Source organism: Podarcis erhardii (genome assembly GCF_964252035.2).
Source record: "Podarcis erhardii genome assembly, chromosome: 10".
NCBI lineage: Eukaryota > Metazoa > Chordata > Lepidosauria > Squamata > Lacertidae > Podarcis > Podarcis erhardii.
In genome coordinates, this window is record NC_138500.1 from 46,348,134 (window position 1) to 46,360,883 (window position 12,750).

Sequence of the window (12,750 nt, forward strand, 5' to 3'; positions counted from 1 at the left end):
TTCCATCTCTTACAATCTTCTTCTACAAAATTTAAATCTGTGGCAGAGACTTTGGTGAGGCTTGGCCAAGTTTTTTTGGTGAGGCTTGGCCAGATTTTGTTGAAATAACAGGCTACTGGTCCAGCAGCTTGGCTCCCCCCCCCTCACCTCCCAGTTTGGACCTCTAAGCACACAAATATCCAGGCACCTTTTACAATGTATTGCTATTGCATGGGTGCCAGTTTAAATAACTGTACATGGCAGCGGTGATCTTAAAGTAAGCTGCCCATGTGGAACATGTCATCATGTGGTTCAGGTGCTTTTCAATACAACAGCTTCCATGGCAGCCATAATGTGCTGACCAGACTGCAGAGGAATCTGAGATTAGAATTGCTGGGTGTGGTGACAATGAAATGGGCCAAAGTTTCCCAGGAGTTGGAGAAAGGCACTAAACTGCATGACTAACAGCAGAGGGGAGTGAACTTAAGGAAAGTGAAAACAGGTAATGTTCACAGGTAAATGTTGTGAGAGTGGGAGGGCAAACAGCCAAGGGAAATCATATTCGCTTCAGCATAGCATGGATACGGGAAACAGATGGGATGATGAAGACAAGGAAGCAAAGAGACGAGGATGTGGAGATTGGAGAATAGATGTTGTGCCATTGTTATCATTCACTTACAAAGTTTCTTTAAAATAAGTGAAGTGCTTTAATCACAGTATCCCAGTGTGCTTTCATTTCCATTTTACAGATGGGGCTGAGGCCAAGAGAGACTTGTTAAAGACCACCTACTGAGTTTTATGGTTGAGCAGGATTCTGAACACCAGCTACCCAAGGCCAAACACAGGGTGCTAAACACAGGATCAGGTTAGGAAAGAAAACAGCTGGACTGAAAGCGAACACTAGAAGCAAATAATCTTAAAGGAAAGTGAGTGACGGCCCCTCATACAGGATAAAAAACTCTGTGATCAGAGACTTGCAGTGCAATAGAAGTGTTGGGGGAGGGAACAAAGCCATATCGTCTGAGAAAGCTCCACTCATAACACACAGTCGTCCATCTGCTTAGCAACACAGGTTGCCATAAATACAGAGCACAAGCCAAAGCTTCTTTTAAGGCAAACAGCACTTCCCCATATGAGATCACTTAGGCATTTGAGAAATCTCCCATCTCTGGCTTCAGACTCTCATATTATTCTATGAGTAAAATCAAACTAGGATCAAGTCTGCTAAAGGGACAAAACTGTAGGAGAATTTGAATGCAGACCATTAATAACCTATTGAGTAAGGAGAATGACAGCAGATTCTCTTTTGAGGATTATATTTTCTTTTAAGAAGGGGATTACTGAATTCATGAGTTAGCTTTATTCAAGGGGGAAGTTGTATCTCTCCCTGTGTGGTATCAACCTTTCCAACTTTGCAAGGCTGGAAAAAACATATGTAGGTGGGATCAGATTGTTGTCATCAAGGAGAATCTGGACCCACCAGAAAGATCTTCAACCACTCGAAGAGCCCCTTATGGTTGAGCCTTTTAGTCATTGCAAATCCATGGGGGGGGGGGGGACAAAGGAAAATACAAATTTCCACATGCTTTCCCCTGACCTAATATTGCATCCAGCCATTTCACTCCTTTTAACCTTCAGGAAAGTTAAATGGACCTGAAATGTCTTGGTCTACAGGCACTTTTAAATAAAAGGTAGCCCTTGCTCAGGATTTGAGCATAATCAACATGTATTTTTGCATGGCAACACTTACCATGTGAAATATATAATATTGCCCGCTATCTGCAACCACCATACTACACGCAAGTCACACTACTTGCATGCATCCACTACCATATAACACGTATGCATCCTTCTTGATGTAATACATGTATATTTAAGGCCATTGAATGATCATCTTAATGACACTGGAACACTGGAAGTGCAATGCTGATGTCCAAATGTGGATATGTCCTCCCTTGCATCAGGTCTTAATTGGACCAGGTTTGGCTCTGGAACTGATTTTCAGTATTAGGAATCACTCTAAAAATGATGTACGTCTATTACAAGAATAGTGCCTCTGAACATATGCTTCCTTTTCTCCTCTGAGCACAGCCACTAGCACTGGGAGGAAAGGGATTTCCAGGTCAAAGACTTGCAGCCCAATGTAAGCCCTGCAATCTTTTCGTTTGTTTGCAGAAATTAAGCACCACCCACCCACAATTTATCTTACATCTAAGAAATCGCATCAGCCGTACCTTTAAAAAGTTCTTAAAATTCCAAAAAATGCAATTGCTACATCAAAGGAATATAGAGGACCAGAGCTTTCATGGAAATGAGCGTTACTTTTCTTTTTCAGGTTCAGTGCTACAGCTACACCACTGTTATACAGGTTATTTCTGGCCTGGCGGACATCTTTCTCCACCCTTCATAATCATCAAGCTTGGGAGATTGCATCCCAGCAGATTAGCTACAACTGGAAGATAAAGTGAGAAACCATAGCCCTGTAAGTAATTCCACCAGATAACACCCATTTGCCTAATTTAACTGTGTTTACAATCACAATGCCATTCTCTCACCCACTTAGTGGCCCTGCTGTTCCACTAGGAATGGGCAATCTATCCGAAAAGTTCTGACAATTAGGAGGGGAAACTTAATTTTTCAGTCTGAGAAAGAAGGCCACTCTTCAGCGATGAAGTGGTTAGCCTACTTTCCAAAGCTGTTTCTGCCTCTTTTCACCAGACACTCATTCGACCATGGAATAGGCTGAAGCGTGAAGGGGGGGGGGTCTGCCTTATTAAGAGAAAGGAAGCCCTAGAAAGCATTGCAGCACCCAAACTCACAGTGACTCCTCTCAGTAAAAACACAAGGACTGCCCTCCACACAATGGTGACTGGTAGAGTAGTTTCTTTTACTCTCCTGTTGTTTGAAATCTGTGGAGCACAGACTCGGATGCAGTTCATGCCCCAGGTTTGCAGGTTAAGTAGACAAAAGTCACCCACTCACTCATAGAGACCCACGTCTCATAGGGCAGTTTCAGGGACAGTTCCAGCAAACTACCCCCTCCGGCGGGGGAGAGAGATTTGTTGCTTGCACTGGGAAAAGTGGCCACAGCAGATGTGATAGAAACACACTGACATGGCTCACGCCACAGGTGACCTGACCTGACCGCTCTTCCACCTCATCACACAGTGGTGCTCTCCAGACTCCTCCACCCAGCAGAGGAACAAACAGCACCCCCACCCCCTTACATGAAGCAAAGACTGGCTTGCCACAAATTTGGAGCAAGTGAAAAAACACACATTGCCACCTAGAGAGTGGTGGTGGGAGGGAGGGGAGTGAGACCATTAAACCCAGAGCCTAACATTATCTAAGTGGCCCATGGTGCCACAGCGAAGATTCAATGAGGGCAAGATCCCTAAGCAGCTGGGAAAGTTATCTTCTCCCTCCTCTTTCCCATCTCCACAGAATTACCTGTTGAAACCAGACCGGTAACAGGACCAAGACGTGTTGAGACATGCTGTGGATAATTAATAGGGCTCCTCCATGCTCAGGTGGTGTCCTTCCTCGGCTCATTCACAGATCCCACTCAGACAGGCTGGCTGGCAGCCTGACTGTACCTAGCACATTTATTGCTATTAATACTCGGGAGAGGAGGAGCAATGGGGGGGGTGTCTGGTGGAGGGGGGAGGCTTAGGAGAGGCTGGCACAGTATTTTGAGAATGGAGAGGACTAAGCTGGAGGGGTGTTAAGGGCTGACAGGCTTCACTTCCCATTGCAAATAATAAATCCAGCCCCCGCCCCCCCCACCACCCCACCCCACTCCCCACCCCGTGTCTCCGTCTCACCGTGTGGGCGGCGCTGCTGGGCTTGAGCGGCGGCAAAGCGATGGGGGATGGCGGCCCGGTCCCCGCGCCCGCCCGGGAGGCCCCTCCGGCCCCGATCCCCGGGGAAGGCTGGAACTGGCGGGCGCTGTCGCCTCCTCCCCGGCTGCCTGCGGAGGAAGGGAGAAGAGAGCTGCTGAGCGCCGCGGAGAGCCGAGCGAGGTCGAGCAGGCTTCGGTTCAAAGGCAGGGGAAAGTGGCTCAGGAGATGGGAAAGGGAGCCGAAGGAGCCCCCTCCCCACCAGCGCCCCTCCTCCCCTCCTCCCCCCGCCTGCTGCCATCGCAATACTGTTTGCGGGATCATGAGGGGCTAATCCACAAACGTGGCACCGCCAGAGCCGAGAGAGGAGTCCGCGAGCGCAGAGGGCTAATGAGAGCGGTGGCCATCGCTCGTTAACCCAGTTAAACCTTTCATCCGCGATTAACCCACAACCATTAGGAGCATAAGTGGGGAGCCAAACTGGATTTGCTCGGCGCGATCCCCCCTCCCTCCCCGCACCGTCTGTCTGGCTGTGAAGAGGAGGGCAGGAATTAGCGCCTCCAATCCGGTTCCCAACCTCTCGCCTCTGCCTCGAGGGAACTAGACCAACCCTCTCCCCAGAAACAGCAACATCACCTCGGTCTCCCCCCCCCACCCCGATTATCAGTCCGGAATCGGGAGGACAGGAACTCTCCTCTCCTTCCCTTCCCGATTTCAAGGAAAAACATAAACACACCCACCCGCCCCGTCGTGCTCGAGTTGCCCTTCCCCACTCGCGAACTGACCCAAACTTCCCGGTTCGGGAGAGAAAAGCTCGCTGACTTGCGAGACGCTTCCCAGGCCGAGCGCAGGAAGACTTTGATGGGGCGGAGGGGAGAGACAGAGCAGCAGCAACGTGCCGAGACGTGTCTTCCCCGCACACGACCACTTTTGGAGGAGCAGCTGAAGAGAAAGGAGGAAGCGCGCACCCGCACCCCCCCACACACACCCACCCACCCCCGCGAGGGCTCGGTCTGCAGCGCTCGGCCTGGGCTGGGCTGGGGGGGGGGCAAAGGGGCAGCGCTAAGTGAAAGCGGTTCGCTCCTCTGCCCACGCCTCGTCCTCCTTACCGGCTGGGCACGAAGCAGCCGCGGCTCCGCCGGCTCCCGCAGCCCCGGCAGAAGGTTTCCTGGTGGTTAACATGGCCGCTGGAGGAGAGGGGAAGACATTTCAGGGCTGCTGCTGCTGCTGCTGCTGCCGCCGCGGCGGCTCCTGCTGCTCTTTGCCTCCTCCGCTCCTTCTCGGCCTCTCCGACCCTTCTCCTCGCCGGTGGCGGCGGCGGCGGCGGCGGCAGCAACCACTACACCCCGCAGCCGCGCGCTGCTCCGCGGCATCCGTCTCCCCCCCAAGCCCGGGCCCGCCGGGCAACGGCCCCCCCTGGCCCGAGCCCCCTTGTCTTCCTCCTCTTCCTCTTCGTCGTCGTCGCCTCCTTTCTCCAGCGGCAACAGAGGCGGCGGCAGCAGCAAAAGCGCCGCCGCCGCCCCCCGGCCCAAACACATCACCCCGCCAGTTTCCAGGATCCCCGAGTCCCTTCGCGTCAGAGAACGGCGGCCAGAATCCCCCCTCCTCCGCCTCCTCGCAGCGACAGGAACAAACCGAGCCCGCCCGGAGTGCGAGGGGGGGGGGCTTGCAATCTCCGCCCCCCGCTCCCCCTTCTTCTCCTCCCTCCCGTCTAACGCAGCCGCGCAAGCCTTTCCCGCCGCCTCTGCGCGCCCAGGGCGCTTTCACTTTCAAAGAAAAACCCAACAGGCCGCGCGTCGTCGTCGTCGTAGTCGCGGGGCGGGCGAAAGAAAACTGAGGCGGGAGGAGCAGCAGTCTCCACCCCGCCGGGGAGGGAGGGAGGGGGGTCAGCAGCAGCAGCAGCAGCAGCAGCCCGATGTCCTCCCTGCCCTCTCGCCTCGCCTCTCCCGGCGGGGCTGCAGCGGTCCTCGGCTCTTCCTCTCTCCCTCCCTAGGAAGTGTGGTGGGGAGAGATGAGCGAGGGGCGGAGGGCGCGGCGAGAGGGGGGAATGAAGGGAGCTGGGCAGCCCCCACTTCGTGCTGGTCACAACACACACAGAGGCCACTCCGTGACTGGAGTCCGTGCAAAAAGCCCGGCCTCTTCTCCCTCATGTTTCTAAGCACGGCTCTCGCCCCCTTGTCACCTGCTGCCCTACACGCCTCGCTGCTGGATCCGCGCAGGAAACGCGCGCTTGGGCGTCCCCACCGCGGCCCGCTATTCCCCCTCAGGCCCATCTCCGCAGCGAGCGCGGGCCACGCTCGGCCCTCGAGGGGGCTTCCCCTTTGTGCGGACGAAGGGATGGATGGTGGGCGCCGGGGAAAGCCAAGCCGAGGAGAGGGAGGGAGCGAGACTTGGGGCGGGAAGGGAAAAGAGGTGTGAAGCGCTGGAGGGCGGCGGGAAGAAAGGGATCCCTGAGGGAGCAGCCTTGAACGAAGCTGCTTTCGACGGGCTGCTTTCGGAAGAAGGTCAAGGCAAACACGCAGGAGGCGGAGGAAGAGAGATGGGGTTGGGACCGGAAAGGAAACAACGTTTTTTTGTAGCGTGCCCTTGATGCTGCTCAGTCAGAGGGGGAAGTGTTGGAAATCCCGAAATCGGATCCCTGGGATGGCTTGGATACTCGTCCACGTTTTCCTTCCATTAAACAGCTGGCAGACAGGACAGCGACCCCAGAGCCCTCTTCCCATCTGTGGCTCCTGGTCCTCCTCTTCCTTAGGAAGCCAAGTAAATAAGGAGGGAAGTCAGCTCGCGAGAGCAAGAACAAACGTGAAACATCATGCATGTAACTGAAAATGCAATAAAGATCATCTAAAAAAAAAAAAAAGAGAGAGAGATAAGTAAATAAAATCGCCCTCCTCTAGGTGTGGTCAGAAAAAAGACCTTCTCTGCCTGCAGATGTTTGTAAACAGGTGGATACCCAAAAAGGGTAAACAGAGTTTCCCCTCTCTGTTAGGCAGAAATGAGAAAAAGTTCAGAGTGCAAGAACGTAAAGGAGAGGGAATCACAAAAGCTTTCTACTGAGCTTTGAGCTCTGTCAGTGCAAGAAAGCTGTTAGCATCTTGTAGGGCTTGTTTTCAATAGGAAACAGGGATTTCCCCATTATTTCCCCATTGTGCAAACCAATAAATAAATGTCCAAACAATGAAGCTGTATTGTCCAAGCAATGAAGCTGTATTCAAATGAAGAGGGGAGGAACATGGTTAAAAACACTTGATGGCAGATGGAGGGAGGCCATGGTCAACTCAGGGACGGGATTATTATATGTGGAGAGGATAAGTATGTGTGTGTTAAGGCACAGTTCAGCCAAAAGGGGCCAGGAAATGACTCTATTTATGTATTGAAATGGTTACAAAATATTTTCCCTACAGTTAGGGAGGGGGGAATTTGAATTAGTTCTAAATTAAAGGCAAATCTACCATATTTGCATTCCCGCTGCCTCAAAAATACATGTGAATACCTGAAGCCATCCTTCAAAATTCACATCTCCAAATTTTGCAATGCAGTTCTCAGAATATTGTGTACAAAATGCAAGTACTAAGGGAAAAAAAAGTCCCTTTAAAAATCATATATTAGTGTAAATGGCATACAAAAATGGATCCTAGTGGGGAAAATATAAATAATAAGGAAAATATGCATTGCAAAAATATTAGGAGAAATTTGTACTAAAATGCTGGTGAATTTTCAAGAGCACTTAAAAAATAATAATCACAGGTATGGAGAACTGAACTTAACTAGAAAAATGAGAAACTGTGAGAAGCCAGAATTGACAAATGCATCCCTAGCTACAGGGCAGAAAGACTTTGTCAAAGATGATGTCAAAACTGGTATTTCAGAGCTTTTAAAGTGCATTGCATATTGAGAGCCTTCCTGCTTATAACATTCTTGGGATAACTTCACACATATGAGAATTGCAGCCATCACATGTCAATTTCTTAAGTAATTCCCTTTATTTTAGAAGCCTTAAATCTTATCAAGAAGATAAAACTGAGTTTTCCGTTAGCCCAACACTTTTGCAAGTTGCCTGCTCCCAAAGGGCAGTGCGCAACCCTATCCACCTTGGGAGGCAGGTAGCCTGTTTGCAGCTTTAAAAAAACTCATCGAAGATGTGCACTTCAAACCTTGGGTGAGAAGAAGGCATGGCAATGGAAGAAAGGATGGTGGTGCATTGCTGCAGGAGAGAAATGTCTTTGGGACTTTTTCTCTAGGGATGGAAGGAACGATCTGTCAGTTTTTGTTCTCTCAGTTTCTCATTTTTTCCAATCTTAAACAGTTCACATTTCTCCAGCAATCTGCAACTCTCTTTAAATCCTCATGAAAATTCACCAAATTTTTCCTAATACACATTTTTGTACCTAGGAGCCAAGGAAGAATTTTAGCATCCTTGCAAATAGTGATTTCAGTGCTGAGAAAATGTGACATTACTAAAGCAGAACCACTTCTGCATTGAAATGGAGCAATGTCTGTGAATTGTTGCTCAAATAACTGATTATCTGGAAGACCATTAAAATGTGACAGTAGGGTCATAGGAAGGGTGTGGCTGAAAAAATGCAAAATGTAGCATTTCCAACTTATAAAGAGAAGCAAACATTGAAAGGTTTAAATTTCGCCTTGCACTAGCAGTCTCACTGGACTAGAAAGAAAAAAAGTTAAGTGATCGGTATGCATATGAACAGCTCTTTGCTTTTGCCTATTCTATGACTGCCTCCCTCCCTATATCATGGTAGCGAATTCTGTTGGTTTGGCTTGACTTCAGTCCATTTTGAGTCCTGTTCAATTTGCATGAAATATGATCCACAACACTGGAAGTGTGGCCATTTCAAAACAATCATTCTTAACTGTGCCCTTGGTACCTCATGGTGGTAGTGCTTCAGAACTGAAAGAAGCACTGGGGAAGTTGTTGAATCCACTTAACAGTAATTATCCATACTGATTTTGTTTTGAGAGATGCAAAGGCAATAGGAAATTATCTCCATGATACACGCTGAGTGGCAATAACCAGCAGCCTTCTTCAGCAGATCTACCAACAAAGTATTTTCCAAACAATGGCAGGTGGGAACTGAAGCATAATGTGAGTTGATTAACGAATCAAACCAGAATGTTGCTATACAAACCAGTCAATTAAATTAACATGCCCTAAGTTTGAAACAGATTTGCAATGATGGGGGGGGGGACAGGTGGAGTGGTTGAACTCTATTGATATTATGTTTATTCTCCAATGGATCACCCCGGACACTGTGCAATCACAACCTGCTGCACAGAACAGTAATCACAACTGCAATAGATGCACTTTTGAATAGGCAGAGAGATTACATTTCCCCAGCAATAAAGTATTACAGCTTTGAATATTGGGGGAGGGGGAATGCTACTTCCTGGCAATCAGTGCTACTTTGAAGAAAGTAAGTAAGTAACCACACTCTTTTTTTGATAAGTACATTTATATTATTTCCAAGTAAGAACCTAAAAGTAATAACCTGGAAATTCCAGTTGCGGTTTCACTCACAGTGCAGACATGGTCTAAGATCAGTTTCACATATGATATCCAAGCAGCCTTATTAGACAGTAAGTTCCACCTCATTTATTCAGTTTGGTTAATCAAAATAAAAATTCATTCATTCATTCATTCATTCATGATTAGTTGTGTTTTGGGGCCAAGCCCTCACAAAGCAATGTAGAGGGAGACACAAAAGCAAGAGAATATCAGGGAAAATATGAAGCATTGGGTGGAAACAGACAAGTAGATGCATGAGAGAAACTGAATTGGATCACCTGAACCTCATTCAAAAAAAGACAACCGTAAAAAAAAGTTATGTTTTTAAGGCAGTGCTCCTGAAGGTAGGAGTCTATCAATTGATGAAGATGATCATCCAAATGTCATAGACCAAATGGAGCAAACAGCACGCAGACCTAGTGGTGGGAGGAAAAAATCCTTAAATAAGAGACACGGGGGAATGATTAATGGGCTTCAATGTCTGTACACTAATGTGCAAAGCATGGGAAATAAGATGAGCTTGAGCTCTTGGTACAGCAAACTAAATATGACATAATAGGCATCACTGAAACCTGGTGGGATAAGTCCCACGACTGGAATGTAATAATGGAGGGATACAATCTATTTCAGAGAAACAGACCAGACAAGAAAGGAGGAGGAGTGGCGTTATATGTCAGGGATGTGTATACCTGTGAAGAGATCCAAGATTTAGAACCTCAAAGCCAAAGTGAGAGCATTTGGGTCAAAATTAAGGGAGAGAAGAATAACAGTGACCTCATTGTGGGAGTTTACTATAGATCCCCAAGCCAAACGGAGGACATGGATGATGCCTTCCTGGAACAGATGGCCAAGCATGCAAAAGGAAGGGAAATAGTAGTAATGGGGGACTTCAATTACCCAGATATTTGCTGGATGTCAAACTCAGCCAAGAGCATAAGATCAAACAGATTCCTCACTGGCCTTGCAGACAACTTCATTGTCCAGAAAGTGGGAGAAGCAACAAGAGGAACAGCCATTTTAGATCTGGTCCTAACCAATGTTGATGACCTGGTTAGTGGGGTAGAAGTGGAAGGATCATTAGGCGCGAGTGATCATGCTCTTCTGAAGTTTACTATACAGCGGAAAGGAGCAGCCAAGCATACTAGGACTCAATTTCTTGACTTTAAGAAAGCCGACTTCATAAAATTTAGGGATGTGTTGGGCGAGATCCCATGGACAGTAATACTAAAAGGAAAGGGAGTTCATGATGGCTGGGAGTTTGTTAAGAGGGAGATAGTAAAAGCACAACTTCAGGCAATACCAATGAGACGGAAACATGGAAGGTGCCTAAAGAAGTCAGGGTGGCTATCTAAAGAACTTTTAACTGAGTTAAGATTAAAAAAGGATGTGTACAAAAAATGGAAAAGGGGGGAAACCACCAAAGAGGAATTCAAACAAATAGCCAGCACGTGTAGACACAAAGTCAGAAAAGCTAAAGCACAGAATGAACTCAGGCTTGCTAGAGAGGTTAAAAGCAACAAAAAAGGCTTTTATGGGTATGTTCGTAGCAAAAGGAAGAACAAAGAAACAGTGGGGTCACTCAGAGGAGAAGATGGTGAAATGCAAACAGGGGACACAGAAAGGGCTGAACTCCTCAATGCCTTCTTTGCCTCAGTCTTCTCCGATAAAGAAAACAATGCCCGACCTGAAGAATTTGGAGCAAATGATTCAGCAGAGGAAACACAGCCCAGAATAACTAAGGAGATAGTACAAGAATACTTGGCTAGTTTAGATGTATTCAAGTCTCCAGGGCCAGATGAACTGCATCCAAGAGTATTAAAAGAACTGGCAGATGTGATCTCAGAACCACTGGCAGTCATCTTTGAGAATTCCTGGAGAACAGGCGAAGTCCCGGCAGACTGGAGGAGGGCAAATGTTGTCCCTATTTTCAAAAAGGGGAAAAGAGAGGGCCCAAATAATTACTGCCCAGTCAGTCTGACATCAATACCAGGGAAGATTCTGGAGCAGATCATTAAGCAAACAGTCTGTGAGCACCTAGAAAGGAATACTGTGATCACCAATAGTCAGCATGGATTTCTGAAAAATAAGTCATGTCAGACTAACCTGATCTCGTTTTTTGACAGAATTACAAGCCTGGTAGATGAAGGGAATGCAGTGGATGTAGCCTACCTTGATTTCAGCAAGGCATTTGACAAGGTGCCCCATGATATTCTTGTAAAGAAGCTGGTAAAATGCGGACTTGACTATGCTACCACTCAGTGGATTTGTAACTGGCTCACTGACCGAACCCAAAGGGTGCTCATCAATGGTTCCTCTTCATCCTGGAGAAGAGTGACTAGTGGGGTGCCACAGGGTTCTGTCTTGGGCCCCGTCTTATTCAACATCTTTATCAACGACTTGGATGTTGGACTCAAGGGCATCCTGATCAAATTTGCAGATGACACCAAACTGGGAGGGGTGGCTAACACCCCAGAGGACAGGATCACACTTCAAAACGACCTTGACAGATTAGAGAACTGGGCCAAAACAAACAAGATGAATTTTAACAGGGAAAAATGTAAAGTATTGCACTTGGGCAAAAAAAATGAGAGGCACAAATACAAGATGGGTGACACCTGGCTTGAGAGCAGTACATGTGAAAAGGATCTAGGAGTCTTGGTTGACCACAAACTTGACATGAGGCAACAGTGTGACGCGGCAGCTAAAAAAGCCAATGCAATTCTGGGCTGCATCAATAGGAGTATAGCATCTAGATCAAGGGAAGTAATAGTGCCACTGTATTCTGCTCTGGTCAGACCTCACCTGGAGTACTGTGTCCAGTTCTGGGCACCACAGTTCAAGAAGGACACTGACAAACTGGAACGTGTCCAGAGGAGGGCAACCGAAATGGTCAAAGGCCTGGAAACGATGCCTTATGAGGAACGGCTAAGGGAGCTGGGCATGTTTAGCCTGGAGAAGAGGAGGTTAAGGGCTGATATGATAGCCATGTTCAAATATATAAAAGGATGTCACATAGAGGAGGGAGAAAGGTTGTTTTCTGCTGCTCCAGAGAAGCGGACACGGAGCAATGGTTCCAAACTACAAGAAAGAAGATTGCACCTAAACATTAGGAAGAACTTCCTGACAGTAAGAGCTGTTTGACTGTGGAATTTGCTGCCAAGGAGTGTGGTGGAGTCTCCTTCTTTGGAGGTCTTTAAGCAGAGGCTTGACAACCATATGTCAGGAGTGCTCTGATGGTGTTTCCTGCTTGGCAGGGGGTTGGACTCGATGGCCCTTGTGGTCTCTTCCAATTCTATGATTCTAAGGCGTCCAGGAATGCCATAAATAAAAGGGAGCATGTGAATGTTAAATGGGAAAGAGTCTACAGCTGCAGATCTGATGCTGAGAAGGCCCTGTGTTGCGTGATCA

General features: G+C 47.9%; 1 protein-coding gene across 2 annotated transcripts in view; it reads right to left on the reverse strand.

The window, feature by feature from the left end:
- The window catches only part of DYRK2 (dual specificity tyrosine phosphorylation regulated kinase 2), a 27,949-nt gene extending 22,251 nt beyond the window's left edge, over positions 1-5,698 (reverse strand). Inside the window, exons 1-2 of one of the 2 annotated variants that reach the window (XM_081877968.1) lie at positions 4,928-5,698; positions 3,804-3,949 (exon numbers count right to left, since the gene is read on the reverse strand). In XM_081877968.1, coding sequence (XP_081734094.1) covers positions 3,804-3,949; positions 4,928-5,000 — 219 coding nt within the window. In that variant the 5' untranslated portion in view covers positions 5,001-5,698. Of the gene's footprint in view, positions 1-3,429; positions 3,570-3,803; positions 3,950-4,927 lie in introns of those variants that run through there. The other variant, XM_081877969.1, reaches the window with a different exon arrangement.
- Positions 5,699-12,750: the final 7,052 nt, after the last annotated feature.